This window comes from Sebastes umbrosus, chromosome 10 (assembly GCF_015220745.1).
Source record: "Sebastes umbrosus isolate fSebUmb1 chromosome 10, fSebUmb1.pri, whole genome shotgun sequence".
Taxonomy (NCBI): Eukaryota; Metazoa; Chordata; class Actinopteri; order Perciformes; family Sebastidae; genus Sebastes; species Sebastes umbrosus.
In genome coordinates, this window is record NC_051278.1 from 27,658,006 (window position 1) to 27,685,936 (window position 27,931).

At 42.8% G+C, this 27,931-nt stretch overlaps 1 protein-coding gene across 2 annotated transcripts; it reads right to left on the reverse strand.

Moving 5' to 3' along the window:
• Window positions 1-83: 83 nt before the first annotated feature.
• Window positions 84-27,827, reverse strand: ptpn20 (protein tyrosine phosphatase non-receptor type 20). Of its 2 annotated transcripts, XM_037781415.1 has the most exons (47): window positions 27,691-27,827; window positions 25,121-25,268; window positions 24,751-24,914; window positions 23,409-23,474; window positions 23,142-23,321; window positions 22,945-23,020; window positions 22,337-22,417; window positions 22,057-22,132; window positions 21,673-21,826; window positions 21,333-21,404; window positions 20,980-21,154; window positions 20,624-20,759; window positions 20,383-20,521; window positions 20,131-20,283; window positions 19,838-20,023; window positions 19,570-19,732; window positions 19,203-19,470; window positions 19,030-19,106; window positions 18,206-18,283; window positions 17,992-18,099; window positions 17,734-17,850; window positions 17,398-17,606; window positions 17,070-17,171; window positions 15,150-15,243; window positions 14,502-14,587; window positions 13,326-13,497; window positions 12,621-12,832; window positions 11,926-12,024; window positions 11,292-11,815; window positions 10,321-10,975; window positions 9,508-9,678; window positions 9,224-9,398; window positions 8,927-9,137; window positions 8,804-8,841; window positions 8,440-8,526; window positions 7,650-7,714; window positions 7,185-7,346; window positions 6,861-7,110; window positions 6,443-6,549; window positions 6,205-6,287; window positions 5,684-5,820; window positions 5,439-5,587; window positions 5,254-5,344; window positions 3,724-4,058; window positions 3,418-3,633; window positions 2,286-2,348; window positions 84-2,181 (listed from the first exon to the last, which is right to left on the reverse strand). In XM_037781415.1, exons 2-47 carry the CDS (start codon window positions 25,242-25,244, stop codon window positions 2,071-2,073), a joined length of 7,197 nt encoding a protein of 2,398 aa, XP_037637343.1. In that variant the 5' UTR covers window positions 25,245-25,268; window positions 27,691-27,827; the 3' UTR covers window positions 84-2,070. The 2 variants fall into 2 exon arrangements, with proteins under 2 accessions (XP_037637343.1, XP_037637344.1); XM_037781416.1 differs by lacking the exons at window positions 84-2,181; window positions 2,286-2,348; window positions 3,418-3,633; ... (1 more) ...; window positions 5,254-5,344; window positions 6,205-6,287 and having other exon boundaries at window positions 5,452-5,587.
• Between the last annotated feature and the right edge of the window lie 104 nt (window positions 27,828-27,931).

The following is a 27,931-nucleotide window of genomic DNA, read 5'->3' on the forward strand; positions in this document are numbered from 1 at the left end:
CCGTTGTTCAACTTGAGTTATGTTCAGAGTCGAGGGGCGTGGGGGTGGGGGGGTAAAATGTGTGTGTATAACATGCAAACAAGTTTCAGAATAGTTTTTAATTAAAGAGAGAGGTATTACATTGTTCTCAGTTATTGGTTACATAGTGGCTGGTACAGTGACAAGAGATTAATTTATAGCATAAATAAGCAGTTGTGCAATTAAGGGTTATTACATTTCACAATGCTATTGCATAAGCACTTGCTCAGCTGTACAAGATGCATTTTCACAGATGAATGCAAAATGTGCTTTTGTTTGTTCTTTCAAGAATAAGTATTTTTCCAAGATCTGAGCGAGAGAAAACATTATTAACAGGGTCTCAAAGAGAACTTGCACATAACAGAGGGTTACCTATCGCTGGGAACCAACCGAGCAGCGTTGATGAAAAGATGTTGCATACACAGTACAGAGGCTGATGGCTCTGCGTAGCCATCCACATGGCGAAGGTACAGTACTGCATGTGTCTTACCAACATGCTCCAAACAGTTTGGACGCTGTTATCGGGTAAGAGGTTGACATTCTGATCTCCCCATCCCTCGTGGAGAGTATTGCTTTGTTACATTCCACATTTTGATCAAGTCATTCGGCCAAACTCCAGGCTCAGACGTCTCTGCACTTTAAGAGTCTGCATGCAATAGGAGAGCTGGTGTGTGTGTGTGTGTGTGTGTGTGTGATAGCAGCTAAAAGAACAAAGCTCACAAGCAGTTACATCCAAAGGTTGAGGTTCAAACCAGCAGCTATAAATCCTCTTTGATCCGTGACTCAGAGATGCAGCTCTGTTGCTTTCTTTGTACATCATATACATCTAAAGTGGCAAAATGGAAAGTTTGTAAACCTCATAATATCTTTTTTTTTTTTTGCATTTTTGGCTGAGTTTGTATTAAAATAGCTATGGAATACAGATAAAGGATGTTGTCACATAACAAATTACACCTAGCAACTAACTATTTAAATCAGTTTTGTACATTCTACAAAAAATCTGTAGTGTCAACGCCTCGTCCAAATTTTAGTAAAAGAGTGAATTGAAAATTGATGAATTCATCCAAAGCATTTGTTATGTCGAATCATTCTTTATCTGTATCAGGGTGTGCAAGTTGTGATTATTATGTGTAGTAAGACTTTTGTTGCGATAGTGTTTTGTATAAAATGGGCCCACAAACGAAAAAAGATTGACAGGCGGTGTGCAAACTTCACATTGTTTCTACGTTACAATAACTAAAAAGTGAGATGTAATCCTCCTCTGGTTTGGATCAACCAAACATCCACTTCAGACCACAAACAGACATTCAATCTAACCACCGCCGGGTGCTCTCAAATCAGTTTCTTGCTCTCCGTCTCCCGACCGCTTGTGACAAGTGGTTCGGGGTCGGTGTGAGTCATTCCAAGGCACTTGATTCTTTTCATTTCCGCAGATGATGAACTGAAAAATCAATAGTGTTCTTTTGCTAATGCCCTTTTCTCCAGGGTACAAAATGCACTTAATGAAATGATAACACAATGCTTAATCAAATGCTACTCATCAAGGTCACAAACAGATACTCCCTTTGGTATGATGATCGTATGTTCACTTCGATGACATTACTGCCAGATAAAAGATGTGAATAATACCAGATTTTAAATTCCATGCAGTGTGACTGTTAAAAATAAATGCAATTTGCAAATTATAGGACATGGAGAAAAAACAAATGAGATACATTCAAATAGTGACACAAAATTTAAAAAAGATGCTAGAGACAGAAGGCAAATCACTAAGCCTGAAAAGGCAAAAACAACCTCAGTGATCTAAATTAAATTGACATAATCACAGCACCGAGAGCACATACAAGAACAAAAACATTAAAGTTGAAGTTATTGTAACTAAACAATAGGCCTCCTCAACACAAAGTATCAAAACAGAGAACAGGTTTCTTATTTCTAGCTAACTAAACTAACTACAGCCAAAGAAAAAGGTACCACCAGTCTATGCTTTGATAGACTGCCCATCATACACAGTCTGTGCTTTACAGGTAGGTGAACTGGAGGTGGAAACGTTCAAACTACTTTGTGGTCTCGGGGACTTTCCGGTTGCCATTGGTTGCCGTGAAGCTGTAAAATGCCCTGTAAAACCTCCAACCAGACTTTGTAGCAGAAGAAGTACTGTTCCTGAAACGAGAGAGACAAAGGGCACGTCAAGCTTTTGGGAATGATCTCTTTTTTTTTTAAAGCTTGAACTTTGAACTTTAACCCCTCTGTTGGTAGCTACTGACCTTGGTTTGAATCATCCCATGCCGCTGAAGCCTCATCTCTTTTACGACGTTGCTCACGTTGATCTGAAGAGAGACACAGAAGGGTGTTAGGCACAACTACATCATGTGTGAACTAGTGCTATAGTTTACTTCTATTATCAATAATGCATTAACAAGACTAAGCTCTGTGAGGCTGTACAACGACAGCATGCTAATAATGACAGTGCTAACATGCTGATGTGGATTCAGCCCTATGTTCAATCAGCATCATCCCTGGCCCATGTTAAAATCTGTCTTTGAAATATCGCGCTAAAAATCCGATAACAGACAGTCTGGCTGGTAATCATTGCCTGCTAGGGTTGGGTTGGTTAGGTTTAGGCATGAGAAGTGGGATTGGTTAGGGTTAGGGTAAGAATATCAGAGTAAGCCAATCAGAGGCAGAGTAGGGTGGGTCATGCCTCCGCCATTGTAGGAAAAAAATGGACGTTTCTTTTAGGGATAACGGGCTGTCGGACAAATGGACTTTGGTCCAATTTGGGACATTTTTCGGACTATTGGGGTTTCGGAATAATGGGCCGTCAGACCAATGGCATGGCATGTAACCGGCAGAGGTACTGATCTGATGGAACAAAGACACACTCCTGCTGAAGTTTAACAGGTATCATGTTTACCAAGTTCACCTTCTGTCGCCATGCTAACATTGGCAAATAAGCACTAAACACAAAGTACAGCTGAGGCTGAAGGGATAGTTTTTTAGATGTTTGGTCATAAACCTAAGTATTACACAAATTAAAAATTTGACCTGATGATGGTGCTAGACAAAACAAAAAAGGAGATCACCAGAGTTATTACAATTTATTCTGTGGGGAAAATGAATGTGTGTACCAAATGTCATGACAATAGAGACAGTTGAAACATTTCACTAAAAATCAAAAATGTCAACCTGCTGGTGGCACTAGAGGAAAAATCAGAGGATTACCAAAGTCAGTAGGAACCATCCTCTGAGGATCATGGAAGTCTGTACAAAATGTCATGGTAATCCATCTGATATCAATTGTTGAAATATTTGAGACTGGACCATCCCCATAGCATGGCTAAAAATACAAACTATTCGTAAACTATTAGTAAACCTAACTAAATGACTCCCACTCACAGGCAAGTCGTTCTCGATGAGGCTGATCACAACGTCAGTGCAGATGAGAACTCCTGTCCGTCCGATGCCGGCGCTGCAGTGCACAGTGACCGGTCCCTCGTGGTGCACGGCCCTCAGGTAGCGGATGAAGCGAACAAGCTGCTCGGAGCTTTTCGGCACTCCGTGGTCAGGCCAGTGTGTGAACTTCAGGTGACGGACGAAATGGGTCTCACCGGTCTGGAATAACAAGTTTAAGCAGTTTAAAAAGTAAACCATAATATTAATAACATTAGACAGATGGGCAGGTATTCCTCACAGATCTCTCACCTCTATCTCCACCATGCGGATGACCTTGATGTGGAAGTACTCCAGGTGCTGTTGGTTCTCCAGGTGAATCTGGTACCTGCCGGTGTCCAGAGGCACGGCCAGCTTCTCTGGCCAGTACTTATGACATTTGATCCTTCCCCGTTCTACTTCCTGGGTCATCATGGCGATGATGTCAGATTTGTTTTCCCAGATCATCTGCCAGAAGGCCGGCACTGTTGTAGGCAGAGGGCCCTGGCAGGAGATGTAGACGAACTCTTCATCGCCGACTCGCATGCGGATGTAGCTGGCGTTGATGTAGTCCCGGTTGTCTCCAATGGCAACACGGGTTTCGTCATCTATGCGGGGAAAGAGGAAAAAATACCCTAATTCATAATTGAAACTAAGTAATTACCCCTCCAGCAGCATCCCACAAACAGAGCAGACAGACATGCTTTAGGTTTTCTCGATGGTTGATAAATCCACAAACAACAAACACTGCTACCTTGTTGTTTTGCTAGTCAAAGTGTACAGTAAATAAAGCCAAGTAAACAGCTCTGAGGTCTGGCGTCGGGGCGCAACAAACCAGCGCTGTGAAGAAGTTTGTTGGTGATGAGAGGGATGATAGACCGAAGGCAGTTAGGAATGTTTTCTAGGTTGGTCCCCCAACTCCTGCTTCGGAGGTCAAAAAAGCCACAGACTGGAAACCAGACTTTCTAAATAAAATAGTTAAAGGCTACAAGCGATGGATCGGGTCAGTACATAACATGCCCTTTTTTCTGGACCTTTTGCACAAACAGCAGTTGTAACAGGCTGCAAGCAACAAGGCTAAGGTGTGGTGGTGTTCCACTGGAGGTCACTACCCTTTTCATCACTCATCGCTCATTTATTTCAACTCTGACCCTTTCAACCTAACACACTGAGGGCTGGACAAGCAAATGCTTCTGTATGTGTTTGTGTGCATTTGAGTGTGTGTTTGCCAGCTTTTTCACATTCTTCAACATCATCAGTGTTGACCTCAAGTGTAGTAGAGTACACGCACACACACACCATCCTGTGTCTCTGTATATACACCCTGAAATTCATATTAATAATCTTGTTTATGCTATTATTTTCTCCTGATGCCGCTTCGTTTATTAAAGATATAAATCCCAGATAATTACAAGGTTGCTAATAAATTACATCTTCTTCATCATCACATACTTGGCTGACTCCGAGGAGATTATAAGTGCGGCTCCAGTGAATTATTGATACTAATGCGGGAAATGAATTGTTGCGCAGACAAGCGTTGTAAACAAACCTCTCCGCTCCCTTCAGTAAAGGTCTTACAGTCAGCTTAAAGTGAGCGGCTAAGAAAAGTGCTAACAAACAGGCTCTCCTGTAAATGCCAAGTCTGTGAGTATTCGCCTTTTACAAGCTTCAGCTCACCAATAAAAAACTCCAACAGGGGAACATAAAATGAAGCGCAGGGGTCTGAACAAATGGAGAAAGTAAAAAGTTTCAGATCCTGCCAGAAGAAAGTAAAAGTGAACAGAAGTCCTCTTTCAGACTTACAGGGTAGGATGTCTCTGTAGCGGTTCTTGTCTCGGTTCTCGGGGGCTTTTCCCACCAGACAGTTGTCAGAGGGTTTCAGATGCTCCAGAGCCTGAAATGAACAACATGGGCAAAGCAATTTTACAAATATCAATTACACAGATCAGTAAATACATTGTGCTTTAACTATTTTGTCCATAACACACCATGAACTCTTTGACCAGTTCCTGCTGGTCCAGTTGATGCTGCAGAATCTGGATGAGAGCTTTGACCCTGGAGCCTGAATACTGGCTGGTCTTAGAGGGGCTAATAAGAGCTAAACTGGCCAGTTCCTCCTCTGATACTATGGGAGGGCCTGTGGAAACAAGAGGATGAAAATAGTTGTTAGTATAGCTCAGCATAGATACAACTTCACTCTGACACTGCAGCACAAGAGTAGAGGGATAGACACCTGTTTGGGGTGAGGTCGTTTCCAAACCGGTGGCGTCAAACACATCATCGTCTTCCTCTTCGCTGCTCCAGCCGTCCGACTGGGTTTTTCGGATGTCTTTGCAAGACTGGTCCAAAAGTTTGGTCACAAGTCGTTTCCTGGGGAAGTCAGGGGGCAGGGGTGAGACCAGACCATTTTTACTCTTCGGTAGGAGTGGATGAAATCATGCAAGGCTGAGCTTCCTTTACCTGCGACTTTTCCACCTAAAATACAGTATAAACAAGAGGCTAAAATATCTGTGTACTTCTGCCATACTTCTTGTTTTGAGGCTACAGAGAAGAGTACTATTCACTTCCTAACTGGTGCACTATGTGATGTCTCATTGGGGTTCACAGCCCATAAGGAACAGCATTTCTCCTAGGGTGTTGTTTCATATATTGCTCTCTGCTGCCTCCTTGTGGTTAACAGTGGAGGAGGTGGAGAAGAAGGGGGAGGAGGAAATTAAGTAGACAAAAGAGGAGAGTAGTTAAGGATGTTACTACCTTTCAGAAGCTCCATGCAACATGTCAGTGACATTGAGGGATGGGCAGCAAGCTTGATGAGAAGGCGTGCTGTTACAGCTCTCCTGCTCCACAGACAAGCAGCCACAGACAGGAGGGGCAAGATGTTAGTAGTAGATGTTAGTAAAGAGGTAGGAGGGGTGTGATTTAAGTTAACATCATTATTACTACACTAAAGTTCATGTACTTCTGCACGTGTGCTTGTTAGTTTGCGTGTTACCTGTGCGAGTAAAGTGTCGTCTGTTACGACAGTCAGTCGGCGTGGTGGAGGAGGTGGTGAGGTGATGAGCGCACTAGTCTCATGGACCACAGGGTCTGAAGTCGCCTCTGAGACAAGGAGAGAAGGAAACGATGCCTTTAGTTTTCGAAGTCCATGTCTTCAAAAGCAAATTGCAAGTCAAGATGAACACTTTACACGTCTTTGAATGCATTTAAAAGACACAACATTTGTGTTTATAGTATATTTTACATAGCTTAAAAAACGCTTTTTAGCTAAATCATTGTTTAATTCTTATGTCTTTAGGCCGCAAAGTCTCAAGTAAGATTAGTAGCACACACACACACAGCTCTTTATTTCATATCTCTGCTATCATCCTTCTATAATTCATGATAAAAGGAGAAAGTGTCAGAGATCATACCAGGGGGGCGCTCAACTGGCTTATTCAGCATGATGTCAGGTGAGGAGCAGGCGTCAGGGCTGGAAACAGGAGCCGGCTGCTCGGCTAAAATAGCCTCAGTATGAGCGGACATGTTGGGCGGTGTAGGTGACTCGGAGTAGGTCAGGGGCAGGATGTCTCTGCAGATGGTGAGCTGCACAGTGCCCTCGGCTTTACGCAGGATATCCACCACCTTGCTGTGGCTCAGCCCCGACACAATCACACCGTTCACCTAGAATATAAACACGGTGAGGATCAGGGTTTTCCCTAATAAAACAGCCAAGGTGCATGATGGGTTGTTGTTACCTCTAACAGAATATCTCCCACTTTCAGCCGACCGTCCTGCTCAGCTACTCCACCAGAGCAGATCTCCTTCACTCTGAGCATGCTGCCATTGGTTCCCCCGATCAAAGCGAAGCCGAGGCCTCCTCCTTCTGGTTTGGTGAACTCCACTTGCGTGATGCAACTCTAAAAAGGGAGAAAAGGAGGAGAAAGAATTCAGAGTAATATGTGAGTTTCCACTGTATTTACAGGAGCACCTTATGTTCTGCAGAAAAATACAAAACTATTGTTAATACATGAATCAGATAAAAAGAAAGCCTGACAGTGACAGTGACCCCCCACCCACCAGCAGAGAGTGCATTCGCAGATTGACACACAGTAGACTCATGTTACAGTGTGTGTTTCAACCAGACAATTCAAAAGATGTGCCGTTAAAAAAAAAGAATAGATGGAATAGAAAGATAAATAATATTATGTTCAGAAACTTACATCGTGGTGTTCTTGTGTGAGAGAGGCACATCTGAAATTTCCAGTAGGCCTACGAACATCTTCAGCTGAAAAAACAAGAAGAGTTATCAATGAATCAGCAGCCAGTGCAGACAAAACAACTCCAGGTATTGCATAATCGATTATGTATTCAACTATTATTGACTGAGCGATGTAAAAGCTAAATAGGGAAATGTTTGGAGTTCGGCCCTATAAGCTACTAAACTTCCCTTCTGTACTAATTTCCATCCCTGCGACCATTTTTAGCCAATGAAATTTCCGTAACAGACAAAAAAAGCAACACACACCAACCTCCCACCTCTTTGGCCATTTTGAAAGAGAAGTGTTGATGGGTGCGTCTCTTCTATGACAGGTGAACAAGGCTGGTCTTTTCAGACTGACCCTCTCCACTGTCCCTTACCGCCGCATGCACCGTCACCAGGCAACTGAGCTACCTGCCCTGTAGACCACTGGCTGTATGGCACTGTCTGTCTATGTGTGTGTGTGTGTGTGTGTGTATGTGTGTGTGTGAGATGGGTACAGCCCTGCAGTCCAATACACCAGTGGAGGGCCTGAGGCTTGCTAATTATTAATCCTGCTGTGAGAGCCCAGGATCTGTCTGTCAGCATTCAGATCACACACACACACACACACACACACACACAGATGCAAAGAGAACTATCTTTCAGCACTGAGCTCCGGCTTCACGCAGACAAAAGGAGCGACAAGCAAAAGGGTGAAAGGGAACCAGTTATGGTGCTGATGGAACATGCAAGGAGAAAAAAAAACTCACCATCTTCAGTAGGACAGTCTTTCTCTGGAGAGACGGGCTCTTCAAAACGAGCAAAGAACTTCTTGTCCTTTTTCCAGTCAAACAGACCTACAAGAGAAACACTTGTATAGAGAAGCACTACCATAGATTGTACAAGGAAACAAATCTAAAATCTTAAAAAAGTCCAGTTACTACCTTCAACTACCTTCCCAGAACTGAAAAGCTTTCTTGTAATGATTGAACTTAAATTATCGTTCAGTTGAGCACAAACATATCTGGTTTCTAGGCAATCCATCAGTGCGTCTAACAACCAAACTTTATCCTGTTTATGTGTCCTTGGGTCAAGCAGGTGAAACCATCCCATAAATCCTTCAGAGGCCCTTACCGTTCCACTTGGCCTTGGGGTTCACTGGCTGGTCTTCTCTGTGACAGACACAAACAGTCAGAGTCACTCAAAGAAACAAAAACTACTTCAATGTCTATCTCTCCAGCCTTTGAGGGCACACACCTGAAGATTTTAAGTTTGACTTTACGAGGGGCGATCTCACAGGCTTTGACTGCATCCTCCAGGGTCATTCCCAGGGTGCACCTGCCGCAGATGTAGAGGATCTTGTCGTTGGGTTGGACGCTGCCCTCCTCGCTGGCTGGGGAGCCCGGCACCACCTGCAGACAGTAGATGCCCTGCCATTTGCTGCCAATGCCTCCTGTCAGCTTTATACCTGGAGAGAGGGACACACACACATATAATAGGTCAAATCAAATAATACTGGTGATGCTCCTGTGTCTTCAGAATGTGTGAAAGTACCCAGCTGTCCTGAGGGTGTCTTGTAGAGAACTACATCAGGCAGACTGTCACAGGAAGGCGGGGCCACCAGGTTGGTGACGGACCTCCCCAAAGTCATACTCAGCCTTCTCGGAGATGACCTTAGAATCGTCATGGCATAATCATCTGCCACACTGGTAACATCATGTCCATTTACCTGGAAACAAAAAGACAGAGAAATCAGTCAACTGGACCAGAAATAACTCTAAATAAAATAATCAAAATAATATTTTGAAATGTGCAGAAATGTAGGGATGTGAGCGTACTGTGATGAGCCTGTCTCCTGCCCTGAGGCGTCCATCTGCCCTGGCTGGGTTGTCCAGTATATCCTGTATGTAGTAGCAGTTGTCCAGCTTGCTTCGAGCGATGGTGAACCCAAAGCTTCCACTCCTGGACTTGCTCAGAATCACCGTCAGCTCAAACTCTTTAACCAATCCCTGACAGACAAGAAACAATGACACATTTTTTTATTTAATAGCTACAAAAAATAACTTTAACAACAAGACATAATTCATCACTTCATGTTTAAGTTTAAACTTCAACACTTTGTTGACTTTGGTAAACCCTGTGGACAAAAGCCAAGAGTTCCTTTACGTCTAATCACAGATTTCTAACCATAACACTTAAATCTGCAGAGAAAGAGGATGTGAGATGACTAACTAGGGTACAGCAATGGTGAATATTTTGTATAAAGTAACATTTTTAATATGTCTTATATTGTAGCGTACAGTATATAGCTTTTTTTTCCCCCCTAGCATTAAATATAGCATACAAGTAATACTGTACATATAGCATATGATTAACAGTGTATGGTTGGGTAAATTGGTTTTATGCTGAAATCCTGTTTTATTAATTTGTAGTAGTCTTGTTTGTTTACATTGGTTGTATAATGGCACCACAATTTAAAAAGACATTGAAAAATAAATATTTTAAATAGTTTTTTTGAACCTGCAACCTGTCCATTACTGGTCTCAAGCCAAATAACCAGCTTACTTTAATTACTGTTTCATTGACCCAAAGCCTGAATCTATTCACCAAACTTTAAGCCAACATCCCAAGACAAAATATCCCAAACTTGCCTTTCTTCGACTCTCTTCCTCCTCCTCATCATCCAGTTCATCATCATCCTTGTATTCTCTCTCTTTCTTCTCTGGCTCTTCCTCAGTCCCACACACCAGCTGTGAGTGGCTCCGGGCAGGAGGGGGCAGCATTGAGGGGGGCGGCGTCAGGGCAGGTGGACTGGTACAGGGAGGCACGGACGGGACCACCTGGGCTGTGATGGGGGTCGGCGGTGGAGCAGGAGGCTGGGGTGGGGGCAACATAGACCTGCTGTTCTTGGACATGGCTTTGTAGTGACTCGGAAGAAGCCCCTGCTGGATCGGGTGGTGCTTGGCTTTCGGCGGCTGGGTTGTGAGCGGCTGGGGCCGGTGGGCCAGGGAGCAGGTGGTCGGGGTGTCGGACGAGAGGCTGCGGGGCGAGACGGTGGTAGTGTTGGCGGGGACGTGAGGGCCGAGGCCTGGATTGTGAGAGCTGAAACCAGAGGAGCTGTTGGAGGTTTGAGAGTGGAGGCCTGCGAGGTTGGTTGTCGGAGTATGAATGGCCAGATCGGAGGGAAGGCTGTGAGGAGTCTCCAGTGTGGAGCTGATGGTCAGGTACTCCTCATCTGCCATAATGGTCAGTCCATTTCCCATCAGGCAGTAGGTCACACTTCCATCAGCCTCCTCTCTGACTCCACTGCAGATAAAAAGACAGTATTTACTGTAGTATACAGTATAGTGTACATAAAATAATACTTCACTCAAAACATTCAAGGAATAGGCCATAAGTTGGCACGATTTTGCCAAAAATTCTTCTGATATTCTAGTAAAAAAACATGTTAAACAGTTCTCAAGTCGAATCCTTTGTTGCAGAATTAGCAACAATATTTGGTAACTCTATTCTCTCTGAAACATTTCCATTTGGCACGCCAGGCTTCAAGAGAGCAATAAGTGATACAAACATTTGTATTTTTGTGTAACATCATTTCTCATGTCTACTTCTGATACAGTACCTGGCATATGTGTAGTTTGAACCAGTTTTAGGACAGACGTCTATAAGCATCACAGTCGAGCTTGCTGTCGTTGCAACCTCCTCTTCCCCGTCCTTGTTCTTCTTCTTTGCTTCTACTTCCTGTTGTTCTTCTGGTTTCCCGGTGGTTGGTTGTGACTCTTGTGGAGCTGCTGGAGAGCCACAGGCAGGTGAGGAAGGTGATAGTGGGGAGGCAGGTGAGGCTGGTGAGACTGGTGACGGAGGCGATGTAGGTGAGGTGGCCGACGGGGGTGAGCGAGGACGAGACGGGGGAGTCTGGTGGACCTGCACTTTACTCTCCGGTCTCTCCTGAGTCTCCGGGGGCGCTGGAGCTGCAGGAGGATCCGAGCTTTTCTCTGCTGTGTTTGTCAGATCTTCCTCGTGGCTGGTGACCTGCTTCTGGGCAGATATTTTGAGATCATATTGAAACTTAAGGAGCTGGCTGTAGTCATCTCCTAGACGGATGTCCAGAGACTGAGATCGAGCCTCACGGAAGGATGCAGGAGTCTGCAGTCAGACATGAGGTAAGACGGTCTGTCAGGATTACTGGGTCTAACTTGGGTGTTTTTCTGCTATATATGTACATACGTGTGTGTGTGTACTGCGTGTGAGCTCACCAGTGTGTTGTCATCTACATCATACAGCAATCCAGAACATGGTCGGCAGATCAGCAGATGAACTTCAGATGGAGCTCCACGTAGCAGGAACAAAACCCTCTGAAACAACCCCAAAAAAACACTGTGAGTTGATGCAGGAACGTTTGGGTGCAGCTGGAGACAGACTGACAATATGCAAATCTTTTTAATTGTTATATGTTTAAATGCACCTGTGTGAACTCTGTTGTAACTCCTTGGTGGTACACAAAAGATTAAATGACACATCAAACACTATGACACAACCAGCTTGCTATTTTGGGTGGCATGAGATTAAAGGATTAGTGGACCAATGACGTGGTGGAGATCTTAATAAAGAACAGGGCCACTAGTGCTGCTCGTGCACTCACAAGCTCATTCAAGATTAATTATTCACAGACGACATCACCCAGTGTGCTGCCAGTAGTGAACAATGTTTGAACACTTATTAGGCTTTAGTCAGCACCTTTTAAACCAGTCTATTCTTTTAAAATTTGACTACATTATGCACACACTTCTTTATGTCCCCATTCCAATGTTGGGAAAAAAGATCAAACAAAACTGCAACCACAACAAAACCACTTACTATACTGTATATGCAACAAACAAGCTCTATTTATGAATGTGTACATTTTCTGAGGAAAAAAAAAATTATTTCAGACCCTGACCCTGAACCCTACCTGGTAAGAGAGGTCCTTGACATGCTCTCTGTTGACGGACAGAATGATGTCTCCCTCTCGCAGCAAGCCACTCTCTAGCGCTGGCTGACCTGGGAACAGACGTTTGATGCGGACCACGCTGCCACGGTCCGGCCCCGAGTGCAGATGCGATATGTTGAAGCTGAAGCCGAGGCCAGACAGACTCTTCTTCAGCACCACTTCGTACGTGTTTTCTAGGAATGAGAGGGGACGGAGGGGGAATCTTGGAGCGTTAATGTGTGTTGTGCAATCTTTAATCTGTAATGTGGGTTACGATTTGGCACATTGTGATAAAAAAAACAAAAAAACATGTTTATCAATCCCCCCAACACGCATATGTTCCTATGAGAGGCATTTATTTTTTCTCCAATGACAAAATCTGAACAAGCAGACAATCATTTTTTCCACATTTTGTCTCAGGCTTTGTGGAGATGAGGGACTGTCCCTTTAACTAAGCTCAGGCAGTGAACAGGCAGCTTCAAGGTTTCAGTGCATGCTGTCTCGGGGGACAGAAGGAGCATCAGCCCTGGATGTCTCTGACAGCAACCACAATGTAGCTGTCAGATGACTCACAGTCACCTCTGGGCCATGTGTGCGTGTACGTGTGTGTGTGCCTGACACTGTCTATCTTTTCTTTTTTTTTTTCCTCCTATGTGAGCGTATGTGCCCCTTCCTCTCGCCTCTCACCATCAGTCACAAAGCTGTAGTCCTTGGCTCGACCACTCAAGGTCGTTTCCATGGATACTTCAGTCCTGGGGGGCTGTGTATGTGATGAACTGTGGGCCAAGGGGAGGCAGGGTGAGTCAGGTCTGGGCTCCAAGATTACTGTGGGCTCCCGTTCCAACAGCAGGCTCACCGCCTACGGGGAGCAGATGCACATACAAAAAACTTTTATATGTTCAGTAGTTTTTACTTCCACATGAACCACCACAGTAAGTACAGAAAATACTTTACAGTATCACCAGCTACTGGGCTTTTTTTTCGGTGCATATTCATAATCAGCTTTGAATGGAGTTAATTGCAAAAGCTTCTCTAGATTACTGTAGATAAGGTTGAAGGGTCTTAAGGGTCCAACAAGTCCTTGCAATTAAATGATCAAATTTCAAAACAACTCATATGAGAGTTGTCTGATCTCTAGCTGAAATTAGGTAACTAAAACGACTTCTTTAAGTTTGGGGAGGGATTGTCATCATGATTGAATTAAAGTGGCAGTAGGCAGTATATTTTTGGCATCATTGGGCAAAGATTCCATAATAACTTCTGCCTCATGGCTCTGTTTTCAAGCTTTAGAAAATCTAGCCCATGACGGGAGACTTTGACAAACACAGGTCATTTCATTGAGAGAGCGTTCCTATTGGCTGTGCTCCGGTAATGTGACCGGAACTTGGTGTTCCTTAACCAGATTTCACAATGGCGGCGACGTCACAAACTTTCTCATTTTACAGCTAAACCGTGCACTACAAGATGATTCTGAAAACATTTGAGGCGAGAAATAGGCATTAACGTAACATAATATTGATTCATATTTGATCAGCGCTTCCAAGTTTGACCGTTTGGTCGGAGTTTGCGAGTGATGGACAGCCGGCTCTCATGAACAGCAGATGGATAGCAGACCTCAGATCAGCTCTTACTGCTTGTTTTCCTCCGGTCTGTGAAATCTTGCAGATGCTGTAAGGAGCACCGGAGGACACAGAGGAACATGATTTTTTTCAGGTTACCTGTTTCACGTACTACTGTCACGATCTCGCCTACTTCAGCTTTAATCAACATATTGTATTAATATTAATGCAATCATATCCGCAAAAGTGAAAGTATGTTTGTGTGTGTTTGTGTTTCTGTGCATGTGTGTGTGTGTTTGTATACCTCCCCAGTCCTCTTCAGGCACTCGACAGCTTGGTGGTGAGTCACGCCCCTCAGGTTGGACCCATCAACCTCCAGCAGTCTGTCACCTGTCATATGCACAAACACACATCTCATCATCATCATTAGCAACATCAATACATAAACGGTCTGTGTGTGTGTGTGTGTGTGTGTGTGTGTGTGTAAGTGTGGTTGGTGGGCATGTCAACAAATCTAAAAGTCTTTCCTGCTCACTGAAGCATGAACCAAGCAGACACAGACAGACACAGTGGCCTCAGTGGACACTCATATTCATACAGGTTTTAGGTCTTTCCTCTGACGGCGCTTGGTTCAATGTCTAAGGAAGTTGACGATCTCCCCCCAAGCTAACAATAATGGTGACGTCTGACGGACATGGCATATATTTCACAATATTTTCATCATATCTGTTCGATGATGATGATGATGCAAAGGGAATAGGAAAACTGTCATTCAAAATAAAACACTGAAAGTCAAAGCTTAGCAGATGAGAAACAAACAATGGCTTTTGCTACTACTTTACTTAATCGGAAGTTGAGTGAACATGCGGCACAAAATCTAACCTTAACAAAAACCTTTCGTGTTTTGAGCAGCCACCTGATCACATATTGAAATGACAAATGAAAAGATTACCGATCTGAATGCGCCCGTCCTGCTCTGCAGCACCTCCAAGCACCAGACTCTTGATGTAAATGCCTCCAAATCGCACACTGGTGTTTGTTCCTCCCTTTTGGCAAAAGGGAGAAGTAATTAGTCACTATCTCAGGCCTCAAATAACCCTAGAAACATACACTGACTCAACGTAAAGGGATCCAAGTTAATGTGCATTGTAGCTTGTTACCTACAGTATATACAGACGTAGGCAAAATTGTTGGTACCCTTCCGTTAAAGAAAGAAAAACCAACAATGGTCACTGAAATAACTTGAAACTGACAAAAGTAATAATAAATAAAAATTCACTGAAAATGAACTAATGAAAATCAGATATTGTTTTTGAATTATGGTTCAGCAGAATCATTTAAAAAAACAAACTAATGAAACTGGCCTGGACAAAAATGATGGTACCCTTAACTTAATATTTTGTTGCACAACCTTTTGAGGCACTCACTGCAATCAAGTGATTTCTGTAACTCTCAATGAGACTTCTGCACCTGTCGACAGGTATGTTGGCCCACTCCTCGTGAGCAAACTGCTCCAGCTGTCTCAGGTTTGAAGGGTGCCTTCTCCAGACTGCATGTTTCAGCTCCTTCCACAGATGTTCAATAGGATTTAGATCAGGGCTCATAGAAGGCCACTTCAGAATAGTCCAATGTTTTGTTCTTACTCATTCTTGGGTGTTTTTAGCTGTGTTTTGGGTTATTATCCTGTTTGAGGACCCATGACCTTCAACTGGGACCAAGCTTTCTGACACTGGGCTGCACATTTCGCTCCAGAATGCCTTGATAGTCTTGAGATTTCATTGCATCCTGCACAGATTCAAGACACCCTGTGCCAGATGCAACAAAGCAGCCCCATAACATAACCGAGCCTCCTCCATGTTTCACATTAGGTACAGTGTTCTTTTCTTTGGATGCTTCATTTTTGCGTCTGTGAACATAGAGCTGATGTGACTTGCCAAAAAGCTCCAGTTTTGTCTCATCTGTCCAAAGGACATTCTCCCAGAAGCTTTGTGGCTTGTCAATATGCATTTTGGAAAATTCCAGTCTCGCTTTTTTATGATTTGGTGTCCTCCTCGGTTGTCTTCCATTAAGTCCACTTTGGCTCAAACAGTGACGGATGGTGCGATCTGACACTGATGTACCTTGACCTTGGAGTTCACCTCTAATCTCTTTGGAAGTTGTTCTGGGCTCTTTGGTTACCATTCGTATTATCAGTCTCTTCAATATGTCATCAATTTTCCTCTTGCGGCCACGTCCAGGGAGGTTGGCTACAGTCCCATGGACCTTAAACTTCTGAATAATATGTGCAGCTGTAGTCACAGGAACATCAGGCTGCTTGGAGATGGTCTTATAGCCTTTACCTTTAACATGAAGGTCTATAATGTTCTTTCTGATCTCCTGAGACAACTCTCTCCTTAGCTTTCTGTGGTCCATGTTCAGTGTGGTACACACCATGATACCAAACAGCACAGTGACTACTTTTCACCCTTTAAATAGGCAGACTGACTGATTACAAGTTTGAAGATACCTGTGATGCTATTTACAGGACACACCTTAGTTTAACATGTCCCTATGGTCAAACTATTTTACATCTTTTCTAGGGGTACCATCATTTTTGTCCAGGCCAGTTTCATTAGTTTGTTTTTTAAAATGATTCTGTTGAACCACAATTCAAAAACAATGTCTGATTTTCATTAGTTAATTTTCAGTAAATTTTTATTTTATTATTACTTTTGTCAGTTTGAAGTTATTTCAGTGACTATTGTGGGTTTTTCTTTCTTTAACGGAAGAGTACCAACAATTTTGCCTACGTCTGTAGGATTTATTGCAGGACTGTTGTATTAGTCTTAGCTAGTGTATGAGGTAAATGCTGTATAATAAAAGTAAAACTCACAGCAACACTGATGCCAAGACTACCACTGCTTTTCTTCAGTTCCACTATAAACCGTTCCCCAGATCTCAAACTTAAGATAGAGGGGGACCTGGAGCACACATCCTGAAACACAGAAGGAAAGCGATAAAAAAACAGTTTACCAAGACAAATAAATTAAGTGTGTGTTTCAGGACACTTTAGATGCAGGACAATCCCAACAACTTAGAGTTCTATCACATTAATCAGAGCGCTTAATCCATTTAACAAGTAGCACTGGTTTAACTCTTTTATCAGCTTTGACCTCACGCTGACTTTTGCCTCCATGGAAACCAGGTCACTTATCTCTAACCTGGGCGTCATGTATTCGCACAACAGGAATGTGAAGCCTCCTGTTCTGTTTTGAGGTTGCCATGTTGGACAGAGAGATGGCCTCCTCCAGTTCCTCCATGACGGGACGGTACTCGCTGCCACTCAGTGTCGTCTGTGACCCGAAGCCCCTTTCCAACGCCAAACCCAGAGTGCTTTGACTCAAGGAACACCTCCGGTCCTTCAGAGTCTCTGATAGGAAAACAACCAAGTGGGATAAAAGACCTCAGTACACAATGATATATAGTATGGCAATGACATGTGAATACTTGCATAACTGTATGAACTTCTCAGACTGTACATGCAGAGGAGTTCTTACGTTTAGGCTGGGACACGATGAGCTCCACCTCATCAGGGCTGCTCTGTAAGATGGCAGCGGCGTCACTGAACGTCACTCCTTCCAAACTAGTCTTGTTTAGAGAGATGAGACGTCCACCTGGAAAAAAATCATCACAAAATCCTTGTTATAGGTTGTCACGTGCAGCCCAATTTTGTCTCTATAGCGATGTTACGCTGCATGTTAAGTTGTAAGCTATGTGCGTCTATGTTTCCAGATCCCTTTGCTGGTGTTTTGTACCAGGTTTGATTCGTCCATCTTTGTCCGCAGGTCCGTCAGGCACAATGGAAGCAATGAAGATCCCAAGGTCAAGTTTACCCGTATTGTCCTCGCCCACGATCACAAAGCCTGAAACAGGACCAGAGAGGAAGTGAAGACAAAAGTCTCCTACGTGGTGCGTCTGCTCATTAATTTTACATCCAGTTCACAGCTAAGTCCGCCTTATTAAACTCACCGAAGCCCAGTTTGACATCTTTCTTCAGGGTCACACAGACGATCTCTCTCTCTGGCGGGGTCCTGGTCGGTGTATCAACTGCAAAGCACATGTTTTAAATGGGCTGCTGTAAATTCATTTATATATTTTAAATACCCAGCGTGCAGGTCAGAAGTCTAGCAAAGGATTAGCTCACATAGACAGACACATTCAGACTCGGGCTGTCTTGAGGGGCAGGGGCGAAATAATAAAAGGGGCACCAGCACGCAAAAAGTTTTCTAGCATGTAGGGTAGGTAATATGGCACTGCATCATGTTTTCTCAATTTTAAGGCCACCGTAGAGGGCAATTCATCACGTTTTATCTACCATAGGGACATCCAAAAGGGCACTTTTGCTGCAGTTTGTTGGAACATGGGGGCACCAAGTGGGGTGGTGGAAGTTATAAATTTCCAAATGACCTAATCTGCATGTCTTTGAACTACTAAAACATTCTTACTTCTTGACATGACAGTGCCACGCAAATCTGAACATACAGACGAGTGAAACATTAAAGAATATGCCTTCATAAATGGGAAGAGATACAAAACAAATACAGATGCAGAGTAGGGAAATGTAAACCATATGTTAGGGCCTTCACAGTCAAGATCTCATCCCAACTAAACACATATGGGAGATTTTTGAGCAACATGTTGGACCAGTAGAGGTCAAGTGACTTCTCTGCCAAGGAGGATTAAAACTGCTCAAGAGGCTCATGGTGATATACCTTACTAAAGCTGCTTGATGTAGATTTATCCTTTGATTTGTCACACCTCTGTACGTATTCACAAAAGATAGACATATTCACCTCGTATGGAGGAAGCGTCCGAGTCCTGCTTCTGTAGTGAGACACTGGACATCATTCTGGGAATTGACTCTGGAGTGCTACAACACATGTGCACACACAGTCGCATTACACAGCTGTAGAGAATATGTTTCTGTACGGAGAATATGAACATTATTATCATCAACGTTGGCTACCTCCAACACTGCTGCTCTTTCCCGTCCCTGAGGTCTCCTGTTTCAGTGAGCTCCTTGTTCAGCTCTCTGCTCATCTCCCTCCTCAACTCCCTCTGCTGGCACAGCCTCGCCTCCAGCTTGGCGGTCAGGTTGTTGCAGGACTTGGAGAGGGAGTCTGGTTGACCCGGTGTCAAACCCACATGGTTCAACATGCTCTCTGAGCAGGACATCCGCTTCAGGTTCAAGTTACTATCCCGGTAGACAGCCGCGTACTTATCCATGTTTTCATCTGGAGAAACAGAAGTGTTATTTATTCTTTGTGAGCCTTCTTTTAATATGCATCAGTGTTGTCAAAGTCATTCTACACAATCAGAAAAAATGTACCCACCTGATATCATGGTGTGGTTAAGTTGTCTTGACGACATCTCGCTGTGAAACTTGTGTTGCGCTGAGCAGAGGTTCAGGAGATACTGTGCTATTTTTGTGCTCTCTGTTACAAAACTGTGCTTTTTCCCGCTGGGCCCGCCACACTCTATGATCAGTTTACGCCGCTGAAAGACAGACACAAGTCATCACACGTTTACTTTGAGCTTCATAGCAAATGAGCTGTACAAAGTAATATATCTTATACAGCAAAATCGGACAGATATTTTTACCCCGGTGGATATGGTGTCGGTTTCCCTCCAGAGGAAGCGTCTGGTGACGGTCCGGAGGTGGTTCTTCATCTCGTACACAATGATTCCTTTGGCACAGACTCCCAAAACCAACTCTCCCACCACCGTCCTTTTCTCTCTCCCCACACGGTGGAACATGACCCCATACTCTGGTAACTGCTGGGCAATCTAAGGGGTACGTATGTTTACATGCATTCAATTTGGAAATAGTGGCCATTTATTTGAATGATCATTATAAGGAAGTGGAACAGTGTCACCAAATTAAAAGCAAATACCTTTAGGTACTCTATTTCTGCCTCTTCAGGCAGTATCTGGGCATGACTTGCATGCAGTCTTGGCAACTCTTCCTTGATGTTGGGCAGCGCCAGCTTCTCCAGCATCCTCTTGGACACATAATGCTCTGGCTGGTAGTAATTCTTACCATACAGCTAAAGAGACACACAAAAGAACCAAAATGCGCTGCTGTAACACACACTGACTGAAAGATGATGTATTTAAAGACATACGGTGAACATTTTCCTCTGTACCTCTGGCATGTATTCCCCAAATTCAGCCTGCAGAGCGAGAGCAGCCAGAAACAAGCCCGTCTCCTCATTACAGTAAAGCCTGTCCTCCAAGAGATCCCTCCGCAGCTGTAAGTAGTACTGGTGGCGAGTCAGTCTGTGCCTAAGAAACAGGAACAAAAGATTATGTCAAAGATTTTAAAACTATGTATTTCTATAAATAGATTTTCTACATATCAGTAAACACACAAAGTACTGTACTTACAAAATGAAGGACATATCATCAACAAAAAATTTGACTCGAAGAAACACCAAAAAGGAGAATATCTGCCCTTTTTTCCAGCTGTCAGGCGCAATTTTGGAGATTTTTGTTTCATGGTCCAAGAAGAAATATTCATCATCTGCAGAATGACAAAGAAAATCCTCTTTAACTTTAGACTCCTAACAACACAACAGGCATTAAGAAATAAATTCAACTTTATTTAAGTAACAAATGTTGAAATATTATCCCAAGTTCACCCAACATGCCAACTGTGAAGGCACAATATCACAAGCTGGACTATTGATATACAATCAGCACAGTCCAGATGGGTTAGAGCCCATATAATGTGTCACTCTTACCATCAATGAAGGCGAGTCCAAAGTAGAAGTGTTCCACCAAGTTTGCGTGAGCCACCACCATGTCGAACACATCTCTGGCTTTGGACTTGATGTCACAGCGAACCACCACGTACTGTCCGTTAGGCAGCACTACAGTCACTTCTCTCTGGGACGAACACGAGCGGCCCTTTCTGGACTGTGGTGGACACGCACAAACACACGAACACACTCACATACATGCAATATAGATGAACAAACACTGTACATGCAGTTATGCAAACAGCATGCAAGAAAAGACAAATTCAAATAGTGTGAGAAAACAGCAATTTACATTGATATTGATCAGAAGCAGAGGAGATAAATCATAAATTTACCACAATGGATCCTGGAAGATCGAGAACAACGTGTTGTTCGTCTTGCATTCTGAAGAATTCAGGACCCAAAGCCTGACAAAACAAACACGTATACTATGAACTCTTTAAGCAGCAACACATCTGACAAACTTCTGTGCTTCTCTAAATGTTCTGCTGTCTGCTCTTAGAATTAAAATTGTGCCTCACTCGCACTAAATACTCAACAGTTCACTGTCATTCTCATTCAAAGAAATACTGTATACCAGTACCCCTATGACACAGTGGAAAAGCTCCTTGTAGTACAGAACATACACTTATTTCCCTTGCATTTATGTCACTGAACAAACATCCCTGTTCTTACCTTAGCTTTCCTCTGGCTCAGGCTGATCGAGGACTCGCTGAAGGTGATGGAGGGACTGTGAGATCGGCCTGATGTCTTGGGAGAGATGTCGTGGTGGGGGCTCCTACCGAGCCAACTGCAGTTGCTGTCCCTGTGACGGACCCCACGAGGGAGTCTGAGGGGAGAGAGAGGGGTGGGGATGAAGGACGGATTGTGTAATAGTTGTGCAGACGAGTTGGAAAAGTCAAACTCTGAGACAATGTCACGTCCCCTTAAAGTCAATACAAGCGCAAAAAAGGAGAAGTGATTTATTTATGTTGACATACACACACAGATAGTAGTTGAAGAATCTTAAATTATTAGTGGTGATGATGCGTATGTAATGCGTGCATATACAGTATATACCGGTCTAAAGAAGATTGGTACAACGGTGTGGGAGAGCTCCTTGGTCTTTGTCTCCAAGGTCTCTGAGGTAAACTCCCTAGAAAACACACATAAAACGAGCACTTCGAGCAATGTCGAAACAGGCACCTTGCTGCTGGAACACACATTAAAGAAAAGAAAATTTGGGATTTAATTAACAATGACATCTGCACACCAGAAGGGAGGGATTGTGTTACGTGGACACAAGACAAATTATCTTAAGAATTCCTTCTTTCTACCATTTTTGACTTCTTTTCAGTACCTGACTTTGAGTCAGAGTCCGTTGAGTATCTTCTCCCTTCAGCGCTGCCTTCGCTGAAGTCTGAGAGCGGCCCTCTCTTTCCTGTCAACCAGGTAAGAGATGAAAGATGACATCAATGTTTCATTCCTGTCTGTCTCTGCTCTATTCTCCCAGGAGACAGTGAGACACTAGCGGACGGTTTAGTCTGCAAGCATCCACACTCTGTACCTGATTATTGGCTCTCGCTGGAGCCTAATCCTGGGCTTGCTAGGTTAAGATTTTAATCCTGTTGACCTGTGCGCCGTCTCGAGTCAAAAGAGCAATGATTGAAACTACTTCCCGTAAATATGTAGGGTCAAAGTAAGTAGTAATGTTGTCAAAATGAATAGAAACAATAGAGCAGAATAGGCTATTCCCTCCCGTACAATAGCCATATTACATTTTTATGGTTCCAAATATTCCACAGACAAAAACTTACTGATGTACAGTTAGGTAATAAAATATCTGCTTGTTTGTCAAAAGCCCTTATTCAAGAAAATTCCCAGTTTCATGCTTATGTTACTAGTATTTACAGTACAACTGGTTTAATAAAACTCAAGTGTATCAGGACTCTTAACATGCATGCTCACCATGAAGCCTCTCTCTGATCATCTGGCTCCTGCCACTCAACGGGACGTGACTGTCTGGCAGAGCGCCGTGGTCCATCTGGAGGAAAATGTCATCATGCAAATTACACTTTTAGATTCTGACACACACACAATGACCCGCAGAGACGCTGAAAAAGCTTACAGACAGGAACACGCTGTAGGTAGATGTCTAGACTCACTGATTCGTGAAAAACCTCCTCCACCAGCTGTCTGATGACTTTGGTGGGCGACGGCAGGACGGTGGCTTTATGCTGAGATTCGCAGGCTTCCAGGATGGCGTTGAGATTCACCCTGCGGTGGGCCAGGTCCTCGCACATGCTGAGCAGGAGGCTGTTTAGATGGTCGCTCAACTGGACTGGCTGAGAGGAACGAGAGTGGAAAGTCATTATAACAACTGAGGTGTGCAGGACTGTGATGGTGCTGAACTATAAATGAGAGGTTCCCACCTGATTTTGAGGTAGGTGAAAATCAACTGACCAGTAGAGAGTCATACCCAGTGAATACACCAGCATCTGTGCAACAAAATCAATGGGTTAATGACAATACAGGTTGGATATATTGCGACAACTAACTCTAAAATAAAACCAGGTTTACTTTTGTATTACATGTCTTTGTGCTTAATGATGCTCAATGATGTTTTTCCAATAATACTTTATATTCAACCCTTGCACCATAATTAAAACCCCTAAGCTGAGCGTCAGTCATTGATCATTATCGTTACATATGAACAGAAATGATGTGAACTATATGTGGGATTTTGGATTTAAAGTGCAGGACTGTGTTGACACACAACATTTTGTGGTCAAGCAGGAGAACTACAAATTAAATATTATCCAACAAATTGAGAGGGAATTGATATATAATACACATAACAATCTAATCATGATGAAAACTACATTAATAATGTGTCTGGTAAATTATTTCTTCTTTCAAATAGTTTACACAGAAGGTCTGAAAAATCATAGACAAATAATAATGCATGCATGACTTAATAAATGCCAATTATGTGAATTACTGTTTGACTATAAATGTCCTATCAGTTTAGTAAAAGGCGACAACAGTTGTGATTTCTACACGTGGCTGATGACACAGCACATGTCCTTTTGTATTATGCAGCGGGTGACATTTCCTGCAGCTTTCAAACATAAATGAATACATATGTTAGGGTTATATAAATAGTATATATTGTGATCACAAATATGAGGCATTTATCAGGGCAAATTACTTAAAGGTGTGTGTGTGGCAAGCACACACATATTTGATAACTTTCCTGTATGTAAAATCATTCTAATTATTTTTTTAGTTTTTGTATGCAAAAACATTCTAGTTATTTTTTTAATTTTTGTATGCAAAAACATTCTAGTTATTTTTCTGAATTTTTGTATTGAAAAACATTCAAATTATTTTATTTTTGTGTGTAAACACATTCAAATTATTTTGTTATTTTTAATTTTTATATGTTAAAACATTCTAATTACTTTTTTAGGAGCTACTTTAGAGCCTATTCTACCCAATGTTAATAAATCAGGGCTCTGAGGTGCAGATTTCAGGGCAGCAGCTTCTTTGCTTGGCCACTAGATGACGAGCTTACGCCTCAGTCGTCCTTCAACTCCTGACATCCTGAGATTTTACACTCCCAGAAAAAAGACACATGAGAATATGCCAGCAGAGCTTTAAGCTACTGATAGATAAAACAAAAACAATATGAACTGATACTGTTTTGTGTTTGACGAGTGTGCCATCAATGTGAGCTATTAGGACATGTATGATGAGGGTGTGTGCACTGACCCTCTCTATGGCAGGTTTGGTTGAGCTGGCACGGCCCTGCAGCATCTCTGGAGCAGTGAAGGTGGATACCTCATCTGATAGGCCACAATTCTTAAACGCTAAGGTACCAGTGGCTGACAGCAGCAAGGAGGTGGGGCTTATGATGTTACACATATTGTTCTGACCTGAAAAAAAACAGGTAGGAAGTCCATAATATGTATGATGCTGCTGATAACAGTCCTACGGTACAGTCAAAACTGAAATATTGCAAGATATACTAAATGTTTATGTTACATTTACATTGCAATACCATAATGATGAGATGTGAGAATGAAAAGATGTGATGTACATGTGCCTCCAATAAGAGGGGGTTATCTCTAAAATGCTTTACCCATATAAGAGACATCCACTAAAGACTCTGCAGTGCCCAGCAGCAGGGACCAGACCTCCTCCTCCAGCAGAGGTCCCCCTCGTGCCTCCAGTACTTCAGCTAATGTGACAAATGTGCTGCTCATCCTGCACACATTCCCAGCACGCACCTGAGGACGTACGCACACAGAGCACACATACATCCATATAAAACACGTGTACACATGTACAAACCCAAAACATCACTTTGTTCAAGGTCATATTCTGAAGAGAGGTCATCTGAATGTCTTCTATGTCTTTTAAACACTGTAACACAATGTAAACTCTGTATTAGGCTGATATTCTTTGCTGGGTGTCAAGCTTCTTATATCCTCTGAATTCTTCTCTCCTCATCCTTTCTAGTCCGTCTTTACATCTCTCTGTGAGGGCATCGCTGTTGTCGTCGCCTGTCAACAGTGATTTGTCTTCAGAGACAGTTATGAGAGAAAAAGACAGTTCTTTGCGCCAGACTGTGATTAGATTATCTTACTCCATTAGTCTCACTGCCTCTCGCTCTCTCACTCTCCATCCCTCCCATCTCCTAATAGGCTTTCTTCTGACCAGAGGGCACTTCTGTGAATCTGGCACCAAAGCAACTGTGTCATGATCCCATGTTAGTTTGTTGTCACATGCTGTGTGTAGGTATTACCACAACTATATACAGCTGATAATGCATATTACACAAATTGTTTAATGTATATTGAAATGATATAACATGTATAATATACATTATTTTAAGTATATGATATAGTAAGTCCTTTCTTTTCTTTTCCATTTGGCAAATTGATACATTAAAACAGAGCCAATCACACACTAAAAGATCAATGCATTCTTTCTAAAAGATTGCATGTTGTTGTAAAGCTGCAGATCTATTTTGATCCCAATTAGACTTGACCTGAAATTGATATTAATTTTGGAAGATTACAGTTAAAAACAAACACAGACATTTCCATTAGTGTCCGTCTCAAAGTGCAGAAATAATTGCAACACATTGATGTTTAAAAAGTCTGAGAAATGTTTCACTGCATGTCCAACCTTAGAATGATAAAGTGGTAAAATCTGACATGCTGTTTTCTTTCAGGTTAATAGGTTTAAATGTATTTTCTCAAACAATTACAGGAAACAGAATCGGGTTGTTCCTGCTGTATGCTGTATTTATTGTGTTCCTGTAAGTGTTTCAGATCAGTGATACAATAGACCACTCTCAGCCAACCGCACAGTGTGCTGAACGAAGCAACACGCTTTCAATGCTACAAACCAACCCAATTACTTTAGGCCTGATTATCCTGCACTTAAAGTGAATTCATCCTCGGCTTGTGACACCCAGACTGTCGAATGAATACGAGGAAAGTCGAATGAGATTAAATGTGTGGCTAAAGACAAAGACACTGATGCAAGTGTGAGGTTACGAGGTGTCCTTAGAAATGCAAAATTAGTGATTAAATCACTATATTGATGAGAAATACAAAATAATCCCACTGTGTCCCTCCCTACACGCTGGTTTGTCGTTATAATGTGGAAGGGATCGAAGAGAGGAGAGTAGGAACCCTGCCAGGTGCACCCACCCGTCCACTCTATAGTGCAAAACTTTTGCAGCTGTACTCCCTCAAAGTGGTCTGTCTACAGGTGTAAAGCTACTATTGTGAAGCCGTGCACTGCTGCAGGGACCAACACAGAAACCTGCTTATTGCTAATTATATCGACACCACTGTCGTGTGTTGCTGGATTTCTGGGGGTAAAAAAAAACCCCATCAAGGAACTGTGTTGATCATATAACAAACATGGCTTTTACCTGAACATTTGGCGTTAGTGTTTGATTGGCTAGACCAAGTCTGACCTCTCCTGCCCTCTCTCACCATTAACATCTTACCTATTACAGCATCTGCATTCCCTAAATCACATTGATAATTAAGATTAAATTATAGATCATAAAGAAGATCCTTTTTAGAATCCAAAAAGCTGATGCCACATCCAGTTTACACACTGGTTGCCACACTTTTTTTTCTCCTGGGTGTAAAAGCATCTTTATCCTCCTATTCATTTAGTGTCATTATGTCAGAACATGCCTGGTTTCAATGAATCAATAGTCTTATTATTATGTTACACACAAACCACCTCTCTGATCCATTAAGCAGACACATGATATGTAGACACAGACAGAGGAGAAGCTGTACTGTACATCTTGGAAATCTGGGACAACATGCTTCTTCTTCTTCAGCATCTAGGTCTCTTACAGCCTTATTTCTCACTAGTGACAATAAATTCCCACGTTCATGTGCTGTATACCATGACAAAACAAAGTGCCACTGTGCTCAGAGTCTAGTTTATGTAACTACAGCATCAGCAAACAACACATTTTTGTCGTCACAGGCCTGAATATGAAGGCTGTACTATGCATTACTCTTAAAGGTAAATCTCATTACAGATCCTGTGAATGTCTAGCTAAAGTGAATTATACTTTTCATCTGAAATCTCAGATCTAAACATGAAGACACCCACCTCATTTCAGCCAAACTGTCAGAAAGCAGAAAGGTGATAGAGAAACATGATTACCTGGTACCATATGTGAGCTATGTCAGCTCTCTGATCCTCTGTATTAGCCTCAGTGCTCCCACCACGGATCCAAAGTAATCCTTGTGATCATCGCATTGCTGTTTTGACGTCCCTCTCTCTCTCAGTAGCGGCTGCTCCTCTCCTCCAGGTATACAACTCATCAATGACATTAACTATAGACATGGAGCCTCGTTCATCTGCTCCTCTATCACAGCCTCCAGCAGCAGCAGCAGCTCGCTGA